This window comes from Pygocentrus nattereri, chromosome 12, assembly GCF_015220715.1.
Source record: "Pygocentrus nattereri isolate fPygNat1 chromosome 12, fPygNat1.pri, whole genome shotgun sequence".
NCBI lineage: Eukaryota > Metazoa > Chordata > Actinopteri > Characiformes > Serrasalmidae > Pygocentrus > Pygocentrus nattereri.
The window spans coordinates 29,505,884-29,532,162 of NC_051222.1; the positions used below are offsets into that span (position 1 = coordinate 29,505,884).

The 26,279-nt window shown below is 40.4% G+C and overlaps 1 protein-coding gene across 5 annotated transcripts in view; it reads left to right on the forward strand.

The window, feature by feature from the left end:
* The first annotated feature begins 250 nt into the window (after window positions 1–250).
* akt3b (v-akt murine thymoma viral oncogene homolog 3b) overlaps window positions 251–26,279 on the forward strand; it is a 34,624-nt gene continuing 8,595 nt past the window's right edge. For 2 of the 5 annotated variants that reach the window (XM_017716524.2, XM_037543810.1), the window contains exons 1-9: window positions 251–386; window positions 6,509–6,791; window positions 10,500–10,625; window positions 16,517–16,628; window positions 17,450–17,594; window positions 17,935–18,066; window positions 19,132–19,197; window positions 19,338–19,406; window positions 19,542–19,664. In XM_017716524.2, coding sequence (XP_017572013.1) covers window positions 6,746–6,791; window positions 10,500–10,625; window positions 16,517–16,628; window positions 17,450–17,594; window positions 17,935–18,066; window positions 19,132–19,197; window positions 19,338–19,406; window positions 19,542–19,664 — 819 coding nt within the window. In that variant the 5' untranslated portion in view covers window positions 251–386; window positions 6,509–6,745. Of the gene's footprint in view, window positions 387–420; window positions 665–1,154; window positions 1,602–6,508; window positions 6,792–10,499; window positions 10,626–16,516; window positions 16,629–17,449; window positions 17,595–17,934; window positions 18,067–19,131; window positions 19,198–19,337; window positions 19,407–19,541; window positions 19,665–26,279 lie in introns of those variants that run through there. The other 3 variants (XM_037543809.1, XM_037543807.1, XM_037543808.1) reach the window with 3 other exon arrangements.

The window sequence follows — 26,279 nt, forward strand, 5'->3', positions numbered from 1 at the left end:
GTTCACCGGGGGAAACGAGCGAGCATGGCAGCTTCACGAGCGACACGCAGCTCTTCCTCCTTAACCTCGACCCGCTCCTCTTCCTCATGAGCCGCTGCTGGCGCTCCTCTTTATCCGCGTGCGCGAAAACAACAACAGCGGCAGCCCATCCGCTCGAGCCAGCAGCCCGCATGGTGGACGCGAGAGCGGAGCAGAGGAGCTCGAGCTGAAGGGAGAGAGAGAGAGAGGGAGAGGGAGAGAGGGAGAGGGAGAGGGAGGGAGGAACCCTGCGAGTTTACCCCCCTCTAACAACATCCTAGTACTCCAACACCACCCTGAGCGCGAGCACCCGTCCCACCCTGCCTATAGCGGAGACCGTCTCGTCTCGCGCTCGCTCGGCGTGACAGGTAAGTTAACGCACATAGCACGCGCCCCGTGTGTGTGTGTGTGAGTGTGTGAGAGAGAGAGACAGAGAGATGGAGGATGCGGTACGGCTTCCTATTCGAATTGACCCGTTCCACCTTAAATGGTGCAGCAGTGACATGTAACCGCTGCACACATTACATGCGAATGCCGCACCATTTAAGGTGGAACGGGTGAATTCGAATAGGAAGCGGACCTCAGCTTTTCGTGAATTGCGGTGGTGATGTTGGCTGGGTGGTGGCGCGCGCTCTTGGCCATGCGTGTACGTACGTATGTATGTATGCATGCATGCATGTAGTCGGGGCGAGGGCGCGCGCGTGCTCTCGCGCTGATGCTTCGAACGTTCGGCCTCAAAACAAACCGTTAAACCGTCGCTCCGCTTTCTCGGAGGCCTCGACGCGTGTAGGTTAGCGCGGCTCCCAGACACGAAACCAGACACGTTTAACCACCCGCGCCCTGTTTTGTGTTGTTTATTTGCGCCGAAACAAGCTCGCCTCGACTCCTGACAGCGATTCTCGGTCCTCCATTTTGATTGTAATCAACCACGAATGAGGGGAAGGGGGGAAAACGCCACATCTCGCGCGGCTCTTTCTGTCTTTACCCCGTTTTTCCTTCCTCTTCGTCTTTTTCGACACACAGGCTGCTGCGCCGTGGCCTTTCGCGTGCCGACCGTACACGAAAACGACCACCCCTGCGAGGTGTTGTTCATTTTTTCCAGCCCGAATAATGTGAGCGGCTAGCCTGTCAATCTCAGTCTCCTTTTTAGGATGTTGCGGTGGCGGCGGCGGTGCTGCTGCTGCTGTTATATAACCAGAGCCTAAATGACACCACACGCCCTTGGAGCGGAAAAAAAAGCCCCGTTGCAGTTCGGGTAGTTCCTCCACTACACCTCCTCGCCTCTCTCTATCACCTCCTTTACATCTTTAAATCGATGGCGCATCCGTCTTTCTGTTTTTTTGTCCTCCTCTCCTCGGGTGGAAATAGGATACGCAGCGTGGGAGACGGGGAGCTAACGCTAGCTCGGGAATGCCACTAGCCTCCTCCTCCTCCTGCTCCTCAAGCCCAGGGCTGCTTTTTGTTGACATTTGCTCGGTTTCCTTAATAAACCCGTCTTCATTCTGACTGACTGCGGGTTAAACATTCATTGTATGTCGCTCCTTCACCGATTCCGCAGGAAAGTAAGCCAGTGAGCGCGCATGGTTTGTGTTTTATTTCCTGCTAGCTTGCTAACTGTGTTTTTGGTGTTGTGTTGTTGTTGTTGTTGTTGTTGTTGTGTTCATGATGCTGCACACTGTGGCTGGACCTCTGAACAGGACAGCTAAACGTTAAAGCCTCGTCTTTTTTTGACTATGAGGGGCTGGGAGCCTGTTTTCTTCCGTCCTGTGCCTTTCTGTGCTCAGGCTTCAACACATCTTACACTGCAGATGTGTTTCATGGTATCTACCAAGCTATCTACCATCAGCCTGAATGGCATTTTCTTCTCCCTGTGTATCCCACGGTTGCAGTGTTTGGGTGACCTCCTGTAAGGTTGTCACCAGCCTCACAGTTCATGGCTGTTTTGGTTTTTGTGTTTGTGGATGGAGCTGGCTGGTAAACATGGAGAATGGATGTGGAGATATAGACGCTGATTTGCATGAAATGAGGAGAACCCAGGAACTGATTGTTGTCTAGACGTTGGCATATCCATGAAAAGAAGCTCCTTGTGTTTTTTGGGGGGGCATCAGGCCGGCTTTTGTTCCTTTTCACACTCCTGCTATAGCGTTGGCATCGCGTCAGCATACGTTGATGTACATGAATAGGGATTGAACACTGTGTTTACGAGACTGAGGTGCTGAGGATACGTCTGTTTGTCCTTCTTTGGCAGAGGAAGATTGCAGATTTTGGGTTGATTTCCGGGTTTTTGAAGCTGAATCAAAGTTTCTACTTTGAATATAAATTATGTAGAATATAGATTATAGATTATTATTAACGTTGTTAGTCACAAATACAATTGCGTGAATTAGAAAGCAAAAAAGGACCATGCAACATGTATATTTATTAGAGAATAACTATTAACATTTCCAGAATTTGCAAAAGTAGAATGAACAACACTATGAATAATCAAAATCAGAAAGGCTTGGCCCATGTTTATCACCTCACCCAGGGTGATATCTATGTACTTGAATGTAAAAGATAGCAGCTTTTAAATTATAGGCCATTGTTTATATGTGATTCCGGCTGTTTCGACTTGAAGGAGCTCATCAGATGGTTTTAGTTATTGTGGTTGTAGAAAAGTCCCTTGGGTTGTTTACATTCCTAAACAAAGGTTAAAATTCTGAGCTTATATACCTTTAAGTGTTGAGTGAAAGGGGCATTGCAAGTAGGGATGTACCGATATGGAAATTGTGGGGCGAAGCTGATAGGTGATATTTTTCATGACGATGCTAATACATTAACATTTTTTAAAATCTGCCTGAATTATTTTATTAGAAATATTTCATTTCTGCATGCACTCTTAAAATGATGCCTCTTTAAGGGTTGCTTGGTAAAGAAAATTGTTGTATGTAGAACCTTAAGCATTCAAAGAACCCTTGGCATGATTAGAGGCTTCTTTGCATGGTGGAAGGGTTTTTCCGAATGTGCTGTAGATGGTTTTGAAAATAGTTGTATATAGCACCAAAAAGCGTTCCTCCACTGTTACAATGTCAAGCTTGTACCAATGGAACCCTTTTTGGTTCTATATAGAACCTTTTCCAAAAATGGTTCTTCTGTTGTTACAAGCTAGTCATCTACAGCACATTCTCCATCGATCTGAAGAACCATTTCACCATGCAAAGGGTTCTTTGAATCTTCATGGGTCTATATAGAACCATTTTCTCTACTAAAGAACCCTTGAAGAACCATCATTTAAAGTGTGCGGTTACAGATGCAGACATTTTAGCATTATTAGCATTGAATGTGCTTCCACAATAAACATGCCACACAAGTGAGTATCAGTCAAGCCTAAACGCCGGTCTGATGCTGATCATTTTTAAAGCAATTACCTGCTGATGAGATTATGATTCCAATATCAGTGAGACCCCTAATGCCGTCTGCTGGGGAAAAGTGCCAGACCACTGACCTAGAACACATTCTAGACGGCTCAGTGTTCTAGAATGTGTGTCTAACCACTGGCATCAAGAGCAGGCCCAGGCTGTTCTCCGGCGGGCCTGAGCGGTATCTCGTTTATTAATCACTATTGGATGTTGGTCTTTGCCGTACTGGCGTTGCAAAAAAAAAAACTACAGTAGTGCTGGACAATATGTTGTCCATTGATTTGTAGTTTTGTTAGTATTGACGGATAACGAGCATTATACAACAGTTCCGGCCACGCAACGACTTTGACAGCTGTAGGAGACGCTCAAGCCATTTGAACGTTTTTACTTCTTACTTTGCCACAAACAGAAAACGGACACTGTTAAGATCACATCTGACCGACAGCCAATTTGCTTGGAGTCTGAAGATGAGACTACGCTATATTCCCAAACTGTCGTCACCACTGAGCCGCTTTTCAGTTGACAGCTGTGACAGAAGAACAGCTGAACAAACTGGAATCAGCCAGAAATGAACCCAACACCATTCGCCAAACTAAACGGGCTGTAAGAAGCTTCACAGACCGGCTGGAAATAAACAACATTAATACTGATCTGGCAAATATGACAAAACTGAGCTGAACTTGATAGTTTTATGGCTCAGTCCGTAACAGTTACTTCAAAAGCCGAGGCTTACAGCAGGCTGTGCAGCGAGTGGGCGGAGTTCGTTACTCTGACGTAGCAACGAGCTGCTTGTTAAGGAGCTATAATTTAGCAGAAGGAACTGAACGTTAAAACATATTAAACACCGCGTTCACGGCCCGGTTTATTAATTTATTACGTTATTTATTTAACTGTTGTATAAAAGCAATAGGGCACTCGAGGTGGTGTGTTATAGCGGCTACAATGATCTACGGTGACCAAATTAGGGCCGAGATGTTATTTCACTGTTACACATTCCCGCTTGTATAAAGTTCACTTTGGGATTATTTTAACAGAGGAAAACTTATCAAAACTACACGTTTGTAAGATATTATCTTAGCATAGATTAGCAATACCCAGGAAGAAGTGGCTCGTTAACGTTGCTAATGTTATCAAATATCTGAATATATTGTGATATTTAAATGTATTGCAAAAGAGCTCTTTAACCCGTCACAGTGTGCTGAGAGCATCCTGACCAACCACTATTCCAGATGAACGTTTCCATGGGTACTGTGGTGAGGCGAGGTGTTCACCTTATCCAGCAGACGTTAATTATTTCGGTCAACTCAGTTCCAGTCTTTGTCCAACACTATTGGTTTGCCAGTGTGTCTGTATTGTAAGTACTGCAGTTGCAGTTAGGGATGTCATGATGATGCAAGCGAGTTGAAAAAAAATGCTAGAAATGACTTCATCGGCAGTGATTAGTTGACAGTTTGCCTGATTTTAATGAATATTTTAAATTCATCTACCGCTCTTTTAATTTAAAGTATTAAGTCATTTTTTACTCTTGGGCTCCCCCTACAGTTGAGGAGTGTGTTTCACTTTTAAACCACTGTTTTAAATACAAGCTGCGCATTGCGGACACCTGTACATGTGCATTTATCGATGAGCCAAAGGATACGCAATCCGACTCCCCCCTCACATGCACGCATGTCACACATATAGACGCTAGCATGTTAGCAGATTAAACTTCTATGTGTAAACAACCGAAATTGTGAGTATATTCTGTAGCGTCTATATACCTGCGTGACGCACATGCATGTGAAAGGGGATTCAGATTATGACACAACACCGGTTGTTTTTCCATTAGCTGCAAGAAAACAATGTCTTGCATCGTTTTAAGTCTTTTGGTACTTGCCAACAAGTAAAAGCCAATCGGAGATTTCTCTCTTTCTTCTTCTCTCTTCCTCCAATAACATCTTCAGTCTCTGTGCAGCCTCTGCCTTGATGTCCATGCTGGGAATACAGAGCCAGATTCCAGTAGCTAACTGAGTTGTTGGAGTGTGACGTGGTGCCAGAAAAACATTACGCAGTTCTCGCTCCTCCAAAGTTACATAGTGCTCTAGCAGGCGTTCTGGGCCACAGTGGCAGTGACAGAGATACCTGTCTCCCTACTGGAAGTCAGTGTGTACCATCAAAATGATTTTGAATCTGTTATAGTTCAAATGGTCACATAATGCCACTGTTTAAATTCCCAGACTGATCCTGATGGACATACGACATATTTGTGACAAAGTAGTTCCATTCAGTAGTTACATTGTGACTCCTAAGGCGTTGTAATAATAATTGCTGCTCCATTTAAGGAGGAACAGGAAAAGTTAAAGGAAATTAATAGGCCTATGGTTGGACATTTCAACAAGGCAGCACGTGTGTGTGTGTGTGTGTGTGTGTGTGTGTGTGTGTGTGTGTGTGTGTGTGTGTGTGTGTGTGTGTGTATGTGTGTGTTCCTATATATACATATATACATGTGTTCATATATATACATACATTTTATATATATATATATATATAATGTATGTATATATACTGTATAAATTACTCACCGCCGCCCTCTAAAGGCCGTACTAACAAACATCAAATAAATAATTTTTAACAATTACTCACTGCTGCCCTCTAAATGGGTTATAACACCACCAGACTCATGGCTTGTCTCAATAAATGCATTTTTCTTTCACCCAATGTGTGAAAACAACTTGAAAGATGATTAGATTAATATACTGCTGTATTTGTGATGGGTATAAATGCAGTATGTAGCAGCAGAACCGCAGTAGTAGTATAGTACCCCATATCGTGCAGCCCTATTCTCAGGTCAGCCGTTCAGCCTAAAGTCCACTGCCTCCCAGAGAGAGAGAGAGAGAGAGCGAGAGAAAGGAAGAATGGGGAGGGGCGGGAAACCCGCTCCGGGTTTTAACAATGACTTAATTTCTCATGCAAAGTGTGTTTGTGCATGTGTGTGTGTGTGTGTGTGTGTGTGTGAGCGGCAGAAACGCAAGTGGAGAGTGATCAGTGTGTGTGTGTGTGTGTGTATGTATGTGCTCATTTTTTTCTTTCTTTCTTTTGTTGCTTCCTTCCAGGCTGAGTCACCGCTGAAGTGTCTGAAGGGTCGCGAGAGAGAGAGAGGGAGGTGGTGAAGGAGTGGAGGCTGAGGAAGCAGTAACGCATCATTAGACAGCAGAAGAGAAGGAGAAACAGTGAGGGAGAGAGAAAAAAATAGAGTGGCAGGGTCAGGACGAGTGACCCCACAGCAAGAGGACGAGTGCTGGGCTCACCCCCTGACCCTTGAGTTCTGACCCTTGGAACTCAGAGTCAACATGAATGACCAGAACGTGGTGAAGGAAGGATGGGTGCAGAAGAGAGGTGAGAGAAAGATTTGAATTAAACAGAGGCTTAGTGAAGGAGTACAGTCTTGTTTTTCAAACTGATCTTTATCTGCTACGTTTTCAGCTACAGATGATTAACAGTTATTTACATCTACTTAGGGCACAGTATATTGTATTGTTTCACATTATTATACTGTATAGTATCAAATTGTATTGTATGGCATTGAATTCTGTTGAATTATATAGCAGCATATGGTGTTGCATCATATTTTGTCATATGATAATATCATATTGAATCAAACTGTATGATACTGTATAATATTGTAGTATATTGTAGCGTATTATCTGATTTTCCCACCAAATCCAATTTTTTGTTTGGCTGCTCACATTATCTTTTAAATGTGATCTGTATGTGACATCAGTCTGAACAGATTATCTCCTAAACCGACCCGCATGCGCAAAAGAACAATACTTCACGAGGCTCGACCAGAGGTAAACAGTCGTGACGGTCAGTGAACGCCTGGTCGCTCCCAGAACTTCACTTTCATCTTCACCAGCATCAAAGGAGCAATTATGAAGTTCCAATGGTTGACAGCTCAACTCATCACCCACAGTGTGTTTGAGTTCGTCGTAAAAAGGACACGTTGTTCGGCTATGGGCACTTCTTTGGTTCGTGTCCTCGGATTCCTTTAACTGTTCTCTGATGCTGCAGCCTCGGGCTCCTCTGGCCGTGTTCGGCCGTTTCGTTCTAAACCTCTTCAAACACGGAGTGGCTGCGATGAGTCTCTTCTAATTTTCTGGTACGGAAACATCAGCCTAAATGTTTTTGAGTCTCAGCAGCGCGAGATTATGGCGAATGTGGAGTTGGACTGGCGTAAAAGTCGCATGAATTCTGATCTGCCTGTTCAGACTGAATCACCCTGCCGCAGATCGTATACAGATCGGGTTTCAGTACCACGTATGAAAGCCTCTCAAATCAGGATTGAAAGCGTCAGATTCAGTGCGTTTTTTGCTGTTCACACTGACACGCAGACACACATCTGTGTCACATACAGAGAAAAGGTTTGGATTTGTGTCACACTTACCTGCTGTGTGAGCAAAGCCTTTTTGTTTATGGTTAGCACATTATCTTAGAAATGAGCTGGAAATGGCTCCAATCATCCACTGCTGATTTTGTATTTTCTTCTTTAAAAAGCCGTAACCTTAGCTATTCTTAATTGAAGTACTTCACTTAAGATCTGCAAGTAGTCTACTAGGCTAGTAGTATATAACTATTCATTCACGCTGCTAACCCTACAGGAAGGAACTACACAGCTTACAACGTGACATGCCACAGTGAGAGTGAGTGCTGTTTCATTATGGTTTGTTACAGGACTGGATCACATTATTTATTTCCTCCAATATCCCATCACTATCAGGCCAATACAGATACCCATCAATACCCCATACACCATCTGTGCTTCCGGTTAACATATTAGCTTGTGACTGTGTATTAAACAGGGGCATTATACAGAGCAGTTGGTTTTTTTTAAGGTTTCTGTGCTGCTAAAAAAGTAGTCTGAATGGTTCAGGTGTCGTCCTATAGGCTCAAATGTTGTATTTCTATTATATCGAATGCTTCTGTGAACTAGAAGGGCAATGTTAACATATTAACATGAGTTTTCAGGCACTAGTTAAATGTATTGGTTTGAGAGACAGCAGTGTCTCGCGAGGGATCGATTATACATTTTGTGAATTGTACCCTCACTGTTGCCTGTTGTTTTCTATTTTAAGGCTTTTTTCTGTTCTGTTCAAGTTGGGAAAACACATCAGCAGTGACCTCTTTGGTAATTGACTCCATGCTACACATGCAGCAGATGGAGATTAAGATTAAGTGACACTTATCAGTCCCACAATGGGGAAATTTCACCTCCGCAGTCTGACCCATCCGTGCAGTGAAACACCACATACACACAAGTGAAGACACGCTAAGAGGCAGTGAGCACACTTGCCCAGAGCGGTGGGCAGTCCTATCCGCAGTGCCCGGGGAGCAGTTAGGGGTTTGGTGCCTTGCTCAGGGGCACCTCAGTCATGTACTGTTGGCTCAGGGGATCGAACCAGTCACAAGGCTGGTTCCCCAACCTCCATCCCACGACTGGGGTGGAGTCTTCTTTTAATATGCAGTTCTTCTAGAACTGGGTATAGTGCTTGGCCGTATGACCATCTGCATTGGTGTGTGGATACAGTGTCATGCAGTAATACTGATTTTGTGTTTTAGAGGATGGAAAATTAGAGACGGAAACTATTTTTGCTATTCGGATATCTGCATTTTTAATATTGTAATCCATTTACTTCTGTACCAGGACGTATTTGTGAGTGAAACTTGCAATCTGCCCCGGCTCCTGAGTGGCACAGCCGTCCAAGCGTCAGCCCTGTCATCAGGAGATCGCGAGTTCGATCCCTGGTGATGCTACAGCCCTCTGTGGCCAGGAGTCCAAAAGAGCACAACTGGCCTCGCGCACTCTGGGTGGTTAGGATGCCCCCCAACCCCCGGTCTCCCTCCATACCCAAAAACATGATGCTACAGATCTAGCAGTTGGCACTTTCCTCCGAGCGTGTTCGGCCGTCCAATGGCGTTGTGTGAGCAGCAGTTCAAAAAGATGCGGAGGCTGGCTTCACAAGCCTTCACCCTCCCAGCGTTGGTAGCATCGTGTGGTTGGGGGAGTCCTAACTAGTGGGTGCATGATGACATTACCAGTGTTACCAGCCAAATATCTTATAGCAGCCGTCAGGAACTATAGTAACTGTATTCAAATCAAGATCCCAATAGAGAGAATGGATTTCTCAAACCATAGAAATTACTCACCAGATAAGGGAGACTACAGGCTAAAGGTAGCTTCCCCGCTGTCTTGCTACCTTTCCTCAGTTTAGCTTCTTTTCTCTGGCTGAAAGAGTAACAGTCTTGTCTCTGGTGTTCATTTTGTGGTGGATAAAGAGAGGACCGCGGTTTCCTTTAAAATTTTGTTTGAAGTTAAGGTAAGAGTTACAGTAATGCTAGATTGGCTGTATTTACTAGCCTACACATCAGTGGCTAGCAGTCAGGATGGTTTTGGTATGGTATTGTAATGAGAGAACAAAAACACGATTATAAAAAATTGTGAGTTCAAATTGATATGGCTGAGGGATATAATGCTATATTAATGATAATATAGAATTATATATTAAAAATAATGGCATATTACATATTACCTTTTGACTGAAATGCCCCTTTAATATGACCAGGCACATGAACTATGTTCAATACATGGTTTTAAACTGTTTATTTATTTTTTAAATACCAGTGTTTAGTATACTCAGTAGTATATAGTATATAATATACCAGTATATAGTATACCTAACAGTATATCGGGTATTGATGGGTATCCTGTAACAAATCTATCCTGAAACAGCGCTCACACAACTCGCACTGTGTAATGTGATGCTCTTAACTGTAGATTTTCAAGTTGGGTCAGTCAAGTAAATCAGTAGCTTGAGTATGATGGACTACTTTTAGATACTTAAGTGAAGTGCTTCATTTAAAAATAGCTCATTTTAAAGATTAGTAGTTTTTAAAGATGTAGGTATCAGCTGATGTTAACATTAACATATTCACACATTGCTCACCCCTTGTATGTTTGTTTGTCCATGACTGTCCTCTCCTGGAAAATGTCTAAAGATTGAGTACAGCCTATGTGTTTGTTTGTGATCATGCCTCTGTTCCCTCCAGGAGAGTACATAAAGAACTGGAGGCCGCGTTACTTCCTCTTAAAGGCTGATGGCTCCTTCATCGGCTACAAAGAAAAGCCTCAGGATGCAGACTTCGCCTACCCCCTCAATAACTTCTCTGTGGCCAGTGAGCATCACTTCTTCTCTGTATTTCTTATCAGCTTTCTGCTTTTCACCATGTCTCTATCACATCCTTCCTGTTTGTAGCATTGGTTCTTACAGGAAACCTCCAGCGTTTTACAGCCTAATCCCTATCTGCTGCATCTGTAGCGTGCAGTTAATGTGTGCTCCAGTACTTGGTTAACCGACAAACCCTGCATTATTTTTAACCATTATTTTCCCGCTGTGCTAAACTGGACATCCATCCATAAACTCACTGATACTCACGTATCGAAATTAGTCCGTATTGACAACTGCGCATAGTAATTTCCCTCTAATTTGAATACGACAGGAATTCCATAGACATAAAACACATTTATAATGGATGGCAATAGTCAGGCGAAGCAGCAGCCCATTGGCTTCTATTATAAATACGTTTTGAATCTGTAGATTTTCTGTTTCTTTCTGATTACGGGGAAACGTGTCGTAGTTGTTGTCCATGGTAATTGTTCTCGTTGTTGCAGATGCAGCAGATAGATAGTAGGTTGAAATATGGTTTATTAAGACTATCTAGAGCCCATGTGTCAAACAAGGCCTCTACACAATCCTTTCCAGCCTGCAGAAGTATCATAGTTTTCTATTAGAATTAGCCTGTTTCTCAATGTGCCGCACTACGGTCATCATTCTACGCAATTCTGCGCAATTCCACATCAGTCATATCACCAAAATGCATTTCAGCTGTAGTCCAGCCAATATAAACACTAAACATAAGGTCCGCAGCTTGGAAATTGATCCCAAGTCTTAATGAACTTGCAGAAAAGGAAAGATGCCAGGCGTCTAGTTCAAGCAGATAGGTAGGTTTAAAAGACTGAGCTCCTGGGGACATTTAAACTTCGAATATTTCAAGGTTACTTTATTAATATTTGGTATTGGTGTCACAAAGTATTGATTTCGGGTTTTAACAGTGTTGATTAGCAATGGACAGAGCATTTCTGATATTTGAATACATAATATTTTTTAACAAATTAGATTGATTTAGGCTAAATGTATATTTAACTTATGTATATTTTATATTTATATAAAAAAATGAAAACCTAGAAGCTTTAACAGCGCTACACTAACATAAGTGCTGATTTAGTGGTTAAGTGATTTATCGTGTTTTTGACATGTGCAAAGTCTCTGCCCACTGATTTGCCTTCATTCAATCAATAGTAATTTGTTTTCTTGCAGCCATCAACAAGACAGGCAGTATGTAACTGGTCATTGGTAAACATGTGTTCAGACAACAAGAACAATAATGGGTCCAGGGGAATAAACTTCCAGAAACTTCTTAAACTCCACCTGAACTTTCTTCCCGAATGTCCGTATTTTCAGACAATCCCAGAAGACATTAGTAAGATCACCATACTGACCACACCACAGTTTCTCCAGTAATTTTTTTATTTTTTTTTTTAAACACAAACAACCAGCAGGTCCTGAAATACCGCATTTTAACCTTCCACTCAAATTCTTTCCATAGCAGGTTCCCAAACCCCGCTGTGGCATTTGGAACAGTTTCCTCCACTACTCTATTCAGCTCCAGTTCAAATTTTGCCTTGACAGTCGGGTTGTTGGTTTTTTTTCCCCTCAGATATGAGATTTATTCTGTTTGTTTATTTTTTTCAAACAAATTTGTAAAATTGTTTCTATATTGGTTGGTTCACTTTTAATAGTATCCCAGGTTTTTTTTTTTTTTTTCCCCCCCAAGTCCCTTGATGGTAGGGCAATTTTGTCCTGGAGCTGTGAGAAAGATTTAAATATATTACCATCTAATAATCGGTTCATTGTTTTCAGCCCATTTTTTATACGCATTATCCATAAACTGATTTTCGATACGTAATTTATTTGTCAAATAAAGCTACTGGCAGCCAAATCACATCCGAGACACATTTCAAAGGCAGCGATATTTCACATCGTAGACAAGATGCCATCAGCTCTCAGCTAGGCTTTATTAGCTGTTAGCGTCTTTTACCCAGAAAAACTATACTTCAGGAAGGCTGGCATAATGACTGAAATGTAATATTTTACATAAATTAAACGTTTATCTCACAGAAATAAGCTCTAATGCTCAAAGAACACCAGCATTTCACTGGGTTATGTAAGCGTTAGCATACCTTAGCTTAAGTTAGGTTATATTACCAGACACTTGGAGCAGAATGTGATCACAGACAGACTTGGGTAGAAAAAGTAGGCTGGGTACTGGATACGCTGTCCGAAATGTATTCAGTTACATAATATAAGAGTAACATATTCAGAGTACAAGTAAAATACACAGTGATACAGCACATAGGGAAAACCCATACACATTCATACGGTTCTTTGCTGTTTGTGGTGGCGGTTTTCTTAATGTAATTAATTTCATGTATTGCTCAACATTATTTTGGCGCTCATCACCTGCTTTGGTTCGCTGCTACTCCCCTAATCCTGCTGCCGCCTCACGAACTAAACAGCTTGCCACATCCCGATAACAAGTTCTGTCACCTCCTAAAAAACTGTAGTAATGCTGAGATCATCAGTCCTACTCAAGCAGGAATTGTACATGCTTTGCACTGATTTTAAGGTAGTTAATAAACAAGTATTGATGGCGTTTTGTTAAGGATGGTGTATAAGCATAAGATGGTACATAAGTATCCTAAAAGTACTCTTCAAAATTTTTGAAAGTAACCGTATTCTGAATACTGTCTTTGGAAAGTGTATTTTATACTGAATACAGACACTTTAATTCTGCATGCTGAATATATATTCCCATAACTTGTATTCCAATATAGAAGCAGCCAATGTTTATTTACAGTATGCTGTGGTTGCCAAGCAACCATGGACCACTGAAGGAGGGCACGAACTTTCAGTTGCTTGTCATTGTATGCTGCAGCCTTATTTAATTTTTGCACTGAAAATATTATAAGGTAGCAGTGTTTAATGCAGAAACGCTCATCTTTTTTAAGTGGTTTTTGCTCATCAGATTACCTCAGAATTTCTGTTAGCTTATCAGTGTGATTTCCTGTTTGGTGATAGCATCAAGCTACTGGTGCTACACGTTTGATTTGCCACACTCAGTCAAATACTTCCTCAGAAACATAGACAAGCGTCAAGAGTCAAACAGTCGGGTAACCTATTCCCAACTTTTTGTGTTCTGGTTTTACAGTGAATCATTCAAAGCCTAACACAGTGGTAATGAGCAGTTTTGCCTGTTTAGCTTGGTGCATTAATACAGAGTGTATTGAGTATTTTACAGTGGCTTTGAAAACGCATTAGATTTTAGGACCAGAACTGTCTGCTTTTAAATAAGGCTGAACAGTTTGTGGAAAATATCTAATTTACAATTTACCATTACAAACTTTTTTCACTTTCCACTTAATACATTTTCCTGAAAAGATTTAAAGAAGCCACTATAAAGGGAAAGTGTAAGGCCAAGTTTCGCTGAAGATGTTCTTTTACAAGTGATCACAGGCCTTTATTTTGGCCAAGAAATCCAGCATATCTACTTTTCCTGGCTTGAGGATTGAACACCGAACTACCAGTTAGCTGTGGTTTTGTTATCGTGTACAGAGTACATGGGTTTTTGGTTGCGTCTGATGTTCATGGCTAACGGAAAATGACACGGATTTTTCTGCATTTCTGCATAATTCAATTTTTGGGATGTACACAAAGTAATTCAAGAGTGGTTTGATGTGAAATGGTTCAATGTAGTGAAACTTAGTGACTGATTTCTTTACAGTGGTGGTGATAGAAATCAGGGGTCATGACCTCTGCAACATAAATATAGCCATTTTATATACTATCCAAAACCACCAGTGAACCCACACACGTAGTCTGTTGATCCGTTGTCCATCATGTTGATGATGGTAAAACTGTGGTTGATCTAAAAAAGCTTTCTTTTGGGACTGTTTTCAATCAATCACTCAACCTTTATTTAAAATCAGAATACATTGAGGAAGACCTTCATTTACTATGTAGCCAAACAATACAGGAATCAGGGATTGAGAAGTTGTACAGTAAAAAAAAAAAAAAGTCAAATGCAATAATTAAATAACAAAAATCTTAAAAGTAAAATTTAATAATAAGAATGTACCGATAAACTGTTAAGTCAATAAACGATTAAAATGACAGTATAACAGCTCAAGTAACAGCAGATAAGGATAAATTAAATAAAAAACATAAATTATTGAAATAAAAGAAATAGATGGAAGACAATACATTGACTAATAAAATAAATAAAAAGAATACTAATAAAATAAAAAGAATACTAATAAAATAAATAAAAAGAATGATGAAAAAGAGATCAAAGTACAAAAGTAAAAACAATAGCTAAGACATACCAAAAGTCATATTAAAAAATTAAGTAAAATCAAATAAAGCACTCCTACTCATAACCATCATGTAATGAAGTCACTTTTAGAGATTCTGAATGCTAAATTCATCTGGTTCCTATCACAATGTGTGTCACAGCCAAGCATTTCATGTCAAACCACTCTGATTTTGTTTATGTCTTAACGGTTAAGTGATGCTGAAAACTCAGTGGAATTGAAAAAACTCAATGGAATTCCCCTTTAAATGTGTTAAGACACCATTGTGTATAATGTTGGCTATACTAAGTATTGCAATCTGAAAATGTCATTCTTTCAAAATGCGATTTTGATGTAAAACCAATTAATCTACCTTCTCTACTTTAAAATGGTGTAAAATGTTTTTTTAATGTTCCCCTTAAGATGATTGTCTAAAATACAGGTCACTAATAGGCGGACCGCGTTCCAAGTCCTGACCCAGACGCTGTCCTATGTGGACCTGGACCTATAACCGATAAACTGTGGAAAATTCTTTCATTTCGATGGGGTGGTCCCATTTTAATTGGTGTAACTTTTCTAGCTTTTACAGTAGCTGACAATAAATATTCTTGAAATATGACTGAATTTGACTTAACATTCAGTTGTTGACTGTATAAGATGTTATAACTACTAGGCTACTTCAGTAAACAGTATACAGCGCTGAATCATGATGCAAGTTAGACATGATGTTCTGGACCTTCGCTTGAGGAAATTTTCTTTAGCTGGACCTTATTGAATTTTAATTGAAGACCCCTGGTCTAAAAGTAGTCTGTGATGCTCAGTCATTCTGCTGACCCCACAGGAAGAACCACATAGCTAACAATATCACATCAGACAGTGAGAGACTGTTTCAGGATAGATGTGTCACAGGATTTAATCACATTCGTTATGTTTTTCACTCTGATATTCCATCCCGCATTTTCTGCTGATATCAGCATTGTGCTGATAACTGGTAATGAAGCGGCGTCATGTCTGTATACAGGTCTCCAGAGATCTGTCTCTTATACAAAGGGAATTTCTATTTTAGGTATGTTTTGAGTCAGGGAAGTACGGGGAAGAGAGCTGAAGTACTCTTTTTAAATCTTCTGCAATCATGGATGGCTCTGGTTCTGTTTTTGTTCTTTGTACAGTGTTCTAGAAGGCCAAGTAGAACACAGTGTTCCCACCCCACCCCTGAGAGCACAGTAGAACATCATAGCAGTGCTAAGGTCCAATCAATTGTCTGTTGGTTCAGATCCATGTGGCACAGAGCAGGCTGACTCAAACGCTGCTTCGCTTTCTGACCGAGTCGTGAGTCATGCGTACAGTCCGGGATGGTGACAGGTTTAATGCAACAAAACCTCCATGTTACTGTTCAGGCTGATGGCAGCTTCAGTCCAGACAACAAGTACTTCACGTTACAGTCCAGGACAATGACAGTCTAAACAACAAATACTTCACATTCTAGTCACAGTAAACAACAGATACTCCAAATACTATCTTTATCTTAATATGCCCCCCCCCCTCTCTCTGTCTGTCTCTCTCTCTCTCTCTCTCTCTCTCTCTCTCTCTGTCTCAGAGTGTCAGTTGATGAAGACGGAGAGGCCGAAGCCCAACACCTTCATCATCAGATGTTTGCAGTGGACCACTGTGATCGAGCGCACCTTCCACGTGGACACACCCGAGGAAAGGTGAGCACATGACAACTGATCATAAAGCTCCTGACACACAGTTTGTGTTGATGTTGCTTCCAGAGGCCGTTTAGAAGAACTCTTAATAGTGACCTGAAACACGTGAACTCAGTAATTTAGAAGGATGCCCACATTTTCTTTGTTCAGATTAACTTGTCGGTTATATAACAGTGAAAGGCAAAAATGGACCGTCTGCATTTGTATCTTTAAAAGGTGAGGCCCCTTAAAATACTGAACTACAAATCATATGCACATCTTGACGTTCTGAGCAGTAGGAAGGCACTGCTCGTGAATTTTGTGTGGCCGATTCCATTTCTTGATTTCTTTACAGCTGAATTGGCTCATGGCTGATTTCCATATGAACAACATTATAACAAGAACTTTAATGGGCCAAATAGAAATTTAAAGGTTTTCAAATTTAAATCTGTTGCCTGTTTAAATAACATGAATCAAAAAAAGTGCTACATCCGAAAGTAAGAGGCAGCTGGTTATTTAGCATGAGTAAAAAATTTTACAATGTTTTGGTATTTGAGTAGCAGCAATGTTGAAACAGCACAAGCTCACTTACCTGACTCAACTTATTCGTCATAAAATTGCAGCAGAAATCTGCTAAAATAAAAATGATAAACTGGCCAGTTGACACTTTTTTTTGTGTTTCAAGGAAAAATCTGCAAATTCTGATCTTGATTCCGTGTAGAACGAAGACTGACTCTTCACAGTCCTTTTACAAGCACTTCACACATGCCGGGTGTTATGTATTGTCTACGTTGGGAGTGCTTGATTTAGAGGTCTTGACTGTGCGTCTGTTGCCATGGTGACAGGGATGAATGGGTGGAGGCGATCCAGATGGTGGCGGACAAGCTAGCCAAACAGGAAGAGGAAGGAATCCTGTGTAGCCCGACTTCCCAGATCGAGATTGTCAATGAAGAGGAGATGGACACCTCTATCAGCCACCATAAACGAAAGGTAGCCAAACGCCCCCAATCTCCCCGGAGGACCAGCGCTCACTGTTGCTGTTCTTTAAAGACTTACGTAATGAAATTTTCCTCACTTTAATATTTCAAACTTTGCTTTTAAAGTTTCCAATCTTCACATTAACAAAAACAGCTTATTTAATTTTGATGGCTAAAGAGAGATCAGAAAATGCTGATGTGAAAACGAATTATGGCTTTTTGATTTGTAGAATGTACATGTAGAAAATGGCCCTTTTAGCAGATGCACTGCCTGGTTCACTTGTGGTTCACTGTTTGGTTCCCAGCAAGTGTTGGTTAAGAATTTTAGACCTTTCTTAATGTTTCTTCCTCAGACAATGAATGACTTTGACTATCTGAAGCTCCTGGGTAAAGGCACATTCGGGAAGGTGATTCTGGTCAAGGAGAAGGCCAGCGGAACTTATTATGCAATGAAGATTTTAAAGAAGGAGGTCATTATCGCCAAGGTGAGATCAAAAACAGGAAATGAGAGAGCTCCAGAGACTAATGTTAGACTGATCATGGCTCTCTAAATAGCCATTTGATACTATGTTTCATGGGAGTAGTTATTTTACACAAATTATATTTAAATTGTATTTATGTGCATTTATAGAAGTATTGAGATTATGATTTTGTCAGAGACCCTTTTTATGATACTGATCTCAAGGCAGCAGCTCTCCTTATATATACTTTTTAAAGCTGCACTCTTGAAGTGACTGTAGTGTTAGTAGTTGAGCCCAGGCACCTTTGCTGGTATAAAAATAGAGTTCCTATCTGGACAACCAGTCGAATCTTAATTCTTCTGTGCGCTGTTGTCCACTATGCTATCGCTACTGTGTCAAGAATGTGATGTCAATCTGTAAAAAAAAAAAAAAAAAGTACGCCTCCATCTACTCCAAATACCCCAGATGTGAGTGCACTGCTTACTGCTGCTCATCTCACTCTGACTGGACTCACATGATGCTCGTTGCCATGGTAACATCTACACTAAACAGCTAGGCAGTTCTCTACACGTGCACGTAATTTTGAATCGGCTTACTTGTAGTAAACAATGATTTTCGTCAGATTGTTTAATAGAGTGAGCATCTAAACATCTCGGTCTAGAATCAGAATGTATTCAATCGGATTGCCAAGAATCTTTGCATGTAAACACAGCCAGCGCGTCCTCATCAGCGTCTGGTTAGCTCAGTTAACTCATTAACGTATCTGAAAAACCAATCGCCGCTACTCATCCAACACCAAACCTACTTATGTCCCTTATGTGACTTTAAAATTATTAAACGTTTTTACAGATGCTACAGATTTTTTGTTAGTTTCTTAACACCACTAACGTCTCCTTAAAAATAAGCCGTTTTGTTTGTTTTTCTCTTCCCTTTTATTTATTTCTTTTTACTGTGATGCATACATATATGTGCACTTTTTTTTTCTTGCCCTACTATCTCCAGAATTAAATTCAAAGTCTTATATCCATTTTCTTCCTCTGTTTCTGTTTGTAACCTCTTTTTTTCTGTCTTTCTTTCTTTCTTTATCAGGATGAAGTGGCCCACACTCTGACTGAAAGTAGGGTATTGAAAAACACTAGGCATCCGTTTTTAACTGTGAGTGCCTTCCTAGAAACCCCTGCCACTCCAAACACCCACAAAAAGCCCAAATCCACAGTGAGTGATATGTGAAAAATGTGAAGGGCATGCCTCCATCGCCTGAAATCCCCTCTTTTTTCTCTGTCCTTTTTCCACAGTCTCTGAAGTACTCCTTTCAAACGAAGGATCGTTTATGTTTTGTAATGGAGTATGTCAATGGGGGTGAAGTAAGACCTGCTGCTATTACATTCCACTTTTGTGAAAATCAAACTTCTCTAAAATGTTTAGAGAGGAGTGAAAACTGACTTTCAAATATGTTTATGTTTATTTTTCATTTGTTTATTTATTTTTTTTCCCCACAGCTGTTTTTTCATTTGTCAAGAGAGCGTGTGTTTTCGGAAGACCGGACTCGCTTCTATGGCGCTGAGATCGTCTCTGCACTGGACTACTTGCACTCTGCTAAGATTGTTTACCGTGACCTGAAGGTAAACAAAAACACACTTGCTTATTCTGAAAAGTGAAAAGGCGGGTTTTAGGAACACCTCAACATTTGAGCAAAGGAAAAAAAGACATCTTTAAAGAAAACCACTGGAAATGTTGAGTTATGCACTCATTGCTGACTGTAACCTTAAAGGAACCCTAATCTCTATCTGCTGCATCTACAGTGCCCAAATATGGCTCAAAAGTAAGCCTCTGTCCTCATTTAGGATTATATGATTTGTTAATGTATTGTGGAAATTGTGTTTTACCTTATTCAAAAGTACATCATTTAAGGTATGTTATGACTTATCAATCAATACTTAGCAATTGAGCAGTAGCGAACTAAACAACTTTCACTTAACTCTCCACTTTAAAAAAAAAAAATAAAAATTGGGACAGTAATAATCCACATGCACATACGTTCAAACCAGAGATCTCCAACACAGCTGACTCTCAGTTTAATTTCATTAACATTCGGAAAGTGAGAGAATATCAAAAACTTGAATTTGAATATACAGTTGAATTAATCTGACTAAAAAATATTGTAATAAAATATCTGTGAGAAAATGTACAGAAATACTGAAAATTCCAAAATGTCCTGAAATGAAAAGTGGTGGAAAGAGACCAGACGTTCCCACCAGTCTCATTATAGGCCACTTGTGGTTCACCATAGAAACATTATGCTTCCAAACTGAATGTCCAGGGTTTGAATCCCACCTGACTGGTCATTAAAAATGTCAGCAGTGTGAAGCTTGTGTCCTAAAACATGATTAAAAAGGCCTTCCATAAAAGAGCATCCAACAAGCCTGGCTGAGCATCAGTTATGCAAACCCTTGCACTTTTGTTAGTAGCCGTGGATGTTATCGTTGGTTGTTTTCTGATGGCTATGCATAAATAATATTTATCTTGGAAAGTAACAATCAAGATAAAATTGTATTTAGAGAGTGTCCCAGGAATACTTTTGAGCACTGTACATTGTGCTGTCTGTTTCCTGAAGAGTAAGTTTGTCAGGTTTTCCTGAAGTTTGAAAGTAGCAGAAAACCTGTTTAAAACAGAAGCCAGATGCTGAGTTCTACTAAGAAATATTTCAGATATGATATGTTGCAGACCCTGGTCAAATGACGTGTTTTTTTTGGCTTGATATTCTGTGATAAAATAAGTTAACAGGTCCTCACTACGAATACATTTAAATACGGCTGTTTTCTGAATATTGCAGAGTTTAAAATATTGGAAAGAATAAACATAAAATCGAAAGTGTCTCATAACTTTGCATACTTTTGTTAAATTCAGCACATAAACAGTAATCGTGTAGTAAGATTTGCAGAAGTCAGTTCTCTTTAGAGGACACGTTATTTTCACTTGGAAAATCAACAAAACATGGAATTTGACTAAGGGCGTCCACGCTTATTCTATGTACCTGTATAGTATGTATTCTTACCAAAGCTATTCATCTAGTGTTTTCGAACACTGGAGTAACACAGTCACATACATAAATAAGCAAGCAGTTCTGCTTACTTTCACATTCTTTAAGATTTTCTGTTATCCATTGGTTTCCTCCCACAGTCCAAAGACATGCAGTCAGGAAAATTGGACACGCTAAATTTCCCCTGGGTGTGTGTGTGTGTGTGTGTGTGTGTGTGTGTGTGTGTGTGTGTGTGTGTGTGTGTGTGTGAATGCTCTGTGTGTTTGCTTTGTGATGGACTGGTGACCTGTCCAAGGTATCCTGCCTTCCGCACAGTGACCGCTGGGATAGGCTCCAGCGACCCCGAAGCAAACGCAGTTTAGAAAGTGTGAATTTAGAATTGCTCAAATCCAATTTTTTTACTCAGATCTGATCTCTGTGACTTGTTGGTTCACACTCATTTAGGTAAGTGATTCAAATCTGTCATTAATGTGAACAAACGGGCATCCTGAAATGACCCGCATGCGGACATCCTACTCAGTAATGCACGTGATCAATACAAACTAACGAGCAGAACGATCTTCGCTGTGAAGATAATTAACTCTGATCGTCTCTCAGCTTCATTATTAGAGAGAGACGAAGGTGAGACCTGTTGCTTTTCCACCGTTTACAGGCTTTAATTTCTGCTTGGCACTGCTACCATGGTAATGCTGAATGATGGTGCACACGCATTGGAAAAAAGCACATGAATACTATAAAAGTGTGTGTCAAAATGTGAGTGTCACATTAACGACGCATGGCCACGAATCGCATATGAATCCGATCTGGGACCACATATGAAAGTGACTCAGGTCGGATTTGAAAAGATCAGATTTGTGTGTCCACACAGCCCTGAAAACATCAGATCTGAGTCACATGAAGGTAAAAAATCGGATTTGCGCCACTTCAACCTGGTAATGTGAACGTAGCCTAAAGAATGAAAGGTCACACTTTATTTGAATGGTCCCCTATAGATAATGTATAGATTAAATTATCAGACTTTCTGGTGATACTCAGTTGATTATCAACAACAATATGGTTAGGGTTAAGTTTAGGAGTAGGTGTGGGTTTGCTTTGAGGTTAAGGTCAGGGCTATGTTTAGGGTTCGGGACAAATTTAACAGAATCTTTTACATGCAACCTCAAGCTCTGTTGCATTTAATAGATATTTAGTTAAACGTTAGTTAAACGTAGACTGAGCATCTATAAAACATCTACAGTGGACCATCCAAAGCTGTATAGCTTCATTTACAAATACTTCTGTTTTTCCAAAAAAAAACGTATGTCTAATAAATGTTTACTTATGAAATTCAGCATCTGCCCTTTGGCTTCTAGTATATGTGCGGTTTGAGTCTAGGGGTTTCTGTTCTTGTCTAAATACAGGGAGATGCAGTGAAATTATTGTTAATATCAATTTACTGTACATTACACATGCAAAAGAGATTAGGTTGAGAAACGAGTGTTCATTTAAAGAAGGGGTGGGAACTGAAGGTCAGAGTCCAGTAGAGTTTGGTGATTTCCCTGCTCTAACACACCCACTACACCAGCTGCTGAGTTTAGCCACGTGTTTGAGCAGGGAAGCACCAAAGTCTGCAGCCTTAAGGTGTTAATATCTCAGAGTGTGTGTCTTAACGGTCCTGCAGATATGTTGAAGGGGCATTCTGTAGAATTTCTGAACAGGAAAGAGGTGTCCCTGCCCCTGCATTTGCCATTAAGGCTAAAAAAAGAAATAGGAGATATATTGGCCCATTTAAATTCAACCAGTAGTAACCCAGTTAATCATGCTGTGGTTACTCTGTTCACAGTGTGAACAGTTTAACAATAGCAGTTTACACAGAGAAATAACCATGAACATAATGAACATCAAAAGTGTGCCTTTAAATTAGTGGTGTGGCCCTGATTTAGTGGTGCAGACATAATTATGCATGTGGAGGATGAATTGTACAGTACAGAAATATTGAACAATAAAGGTCGGTGCCCTTGGGTCAGTTTCCTATTCATTCACAGCTGAGATGGAAACGCTGTGCGGGCTGCCTAAATATATAACTAACTAACTAAAATATGTGATACGAGTGGCAGTGTGATGATACGTTATCGCTATCATGATAAATAATGTTCTAAAACTTCTTTCTGAGTGTTACATATGTACTTCAGAACACTGCTTCATTCTTCAATGTTGCCTCATTCTGGAAGACTGCCTCATTCTAGAAGACTGCTATATTCTAGAGCACTGCTTCATTCCAGAAAGCGGCTTTATTGTAGAAGACGGCCTCGTTGTAGAAGACGGCCTCGTTGTAGAAGACGGCCTCGTTGTAGAAGACGGCCTCGTTGTAGAAGACGGCCTCGTTGTAGAAGACGGCCTCGTTGTAGAAGACGGCCTCGTTGTAGAACATGGCTTTATTGTAGAACATGGCTTCATGCTAGAAGACTGCCTCATTCCAGAACACGGCTTTATTGTAGAAAACGGCTTCATTGTAGAAGACTGCTTCATTCCAGAACACGGCTTTATTGTAGAAGACTGCTTCATTCTAGAAGACTGCTTCATTCCAGAACACGGCTTTATTGTAGAAGACTGCTTCATTCTAGAAGACTGCTTCATTCCAGAACACGGCTTTATTGTAGAAGACTGCTTCATTCTAGAAGACTGCTTCATTCCAGAACACGGCTTTATTGTAGAAGACTGCTTCATTCTAGAAGACGGCCTCATGCTAGAAGACTGCCTCATGCTAGAAGACTGCTTTATTGCAGAAAACTACTCAGGTGCTCAGTCTTTTAAACGTACCTGTTTGCTTGAACTAGACACCTGGGATCTTTACTTTGCTGCACATTCATTAATACTTGGGCTCAATTTGCAAGCTACTGACTTAAATGTTAACTGTTTGTATTAGTTGAACTGCAGCTGAAATGCATTTTAATGATATGACTGGTGTGGAAGTGTGTAGCATTAAGTTGTAACTGCTGTTCCATCCACTGCTGTTGGAGTAGGAGAGTCAGAGCGTACATTACATTGCAGTGCATGCTGGGGACTGTAGTGCAGCACATTCTGAAACAGGCTAATATTAATAGAAAATTAAAATGCTTTTGTGGGCTGGATAGGATTGTGTGGCAGGCCTGATCTGGCCTGCGGGCCTTGTGCTTGACACTTGGGTTCTAGAACAGTGAACAGTCGCATGCGTTATAATTAAACAACAACCACTGTATTCACCTTATTTCCATGTGGCCACCTTATTTTGAGAATATTGGCCAAAATTATCCGGTTGGGAAATTAAAGTGTTGTTTGTTGCTGTTTTTGCCAAGTCATGAAGACTATGCTTACGTGTTTTTATGTTCCATTAGATGTGAGAGGAATATTCTGCAGTTCATTGCTGGCGCTATTGAAACTACAGCAAGAACAGGAACATTACGAGCACAAACCTCTCGAGAAAGAGATTTAAAGGACATATGAACATAGCTTCATAATCACTGCCTGAAAAACCTCTGTTACTGTTGTTGAAATCCGCGCACCTAAAATCCAGCAAAATAAAGAACAGCCAGTTGAACATCACTGGTTGCCCTCAATAGAATAGGCTGAGCAGGTTAGTAGAAAGCTAACAGTCTAATGTTCTGATAATATGATAAACTGTGACTAAGCCTTCACAGAAAGAGGTACTTAAAAACTGAGACATGCAGAATAAAGAATATGCCACTTACATGCCTGTTTTGGGCTCAGAATTTCTGTATTTGAACTAGAACTGACATCAAAATTCAGTATAACTCTGAGCTAACCCAGCTAGCTTAGCACTCACACGAGGAGAATATGTGAAGAATTATCTCCGTACTTGTTTTAAAAACAAATATAATGGCAGATTAAATAGTTTAAATGAAATGCATCTGGGTAGATAGCTGGTCAATATGACTATCATTATTGTGATAAATTACATCACATTATGTCACAGTATGCTTTTCTGAGCATGTTGTAGATATCATCAGTACTTACAACCACTTACCAACAGCATGTTTGGTTTAAAAACGAGCATAGTTAGCCCTGTTTAATTGGTTTTAGATTTAGAAAAGTGTGCTATATGTTGAATTGGGTTCATGGTTTTTTTATAGTATTTTTAAAATGTGCCACTAGTCTGTCAGTGTTTAATGTCATTAAAAAAAACGTTTCTTTTTGGTCTCGTGTTGCCTTTAGCATGCAGTTAGCAGAGGAAAGTGATGAAGACATTTCAGCAGTCATGTATAACAGATGGAGAAGTTACTGAAACCCCAGCAAATCGAATGTTTTGGTTTTGAAATGTAAAGCATTTTAAAGTAATCTATTGCTGTAGCTTAGAAACAGCTTTGCCTTTTTGGGGGGGGGGGGTTTAAAAAGGGAAACGCGGCAGGTCACAGTGATTTCTGGTGATTATTTTTGCTGCTGAAGTCGACACTGGTGTTCGTTTGATCCTTTGCACCTCCAAGAGCTCATCTATAACCCCTCACTTCAGATAATAAAGTAATGGAACAGCCCTTAAGATGGTGCCTAGGATTTCCCCAACGGGAAATGACGAAGGCTTGTTAAAACGGGAGAATAGATACGACGGCGTTTTAGAGCCAGTGTTCATAAAAGTAAAAATAGTAGACTTCGAGAATAAACTCGTAATATTTAAAGAAAAATAGTAATTCTTTAAGATAAAAGGTGTTTAGAGAAAAAAGTTATATTTTGAGGAAAAAAGTTGTAAGTCGTAGTATTTCGAAAAAATAAAGTGGTCTAACTGTAGGGGGAGCTGCACAGGGGGCACATCAGACTGATTAGCCTAAGAAGCAGCTGATGTTCCAGGAGAGACAGGAGGACTGAGTATTTCTTTATTGGTGAAATCGATATGAAAATATAACTCCACCAACTCAACGCCCCTCATTTTAACACAAGGAGTTGCTGCCTTCCCTTTGTAAAGCCTTTGGCAACAATATTGCGACCTTTCCTGGTATTACTGCCACTTTAATGTCAAATTCTATGACTCTAAATATTATGACTTTTTTTTTTCTCTAAATATCAACTTTTTTCTCAAAATATCATACCATATGACTTTTTTCCTCAAAATATTCATACTTTTTACTGCTATTTTTATTACCACTGGCCCTAAAACGCCAGTGTCCATAGATAGTCAAAGCATCATGTGGTGCAGGAATAAGATGGATAGTAACTGCCTAGAAACAAG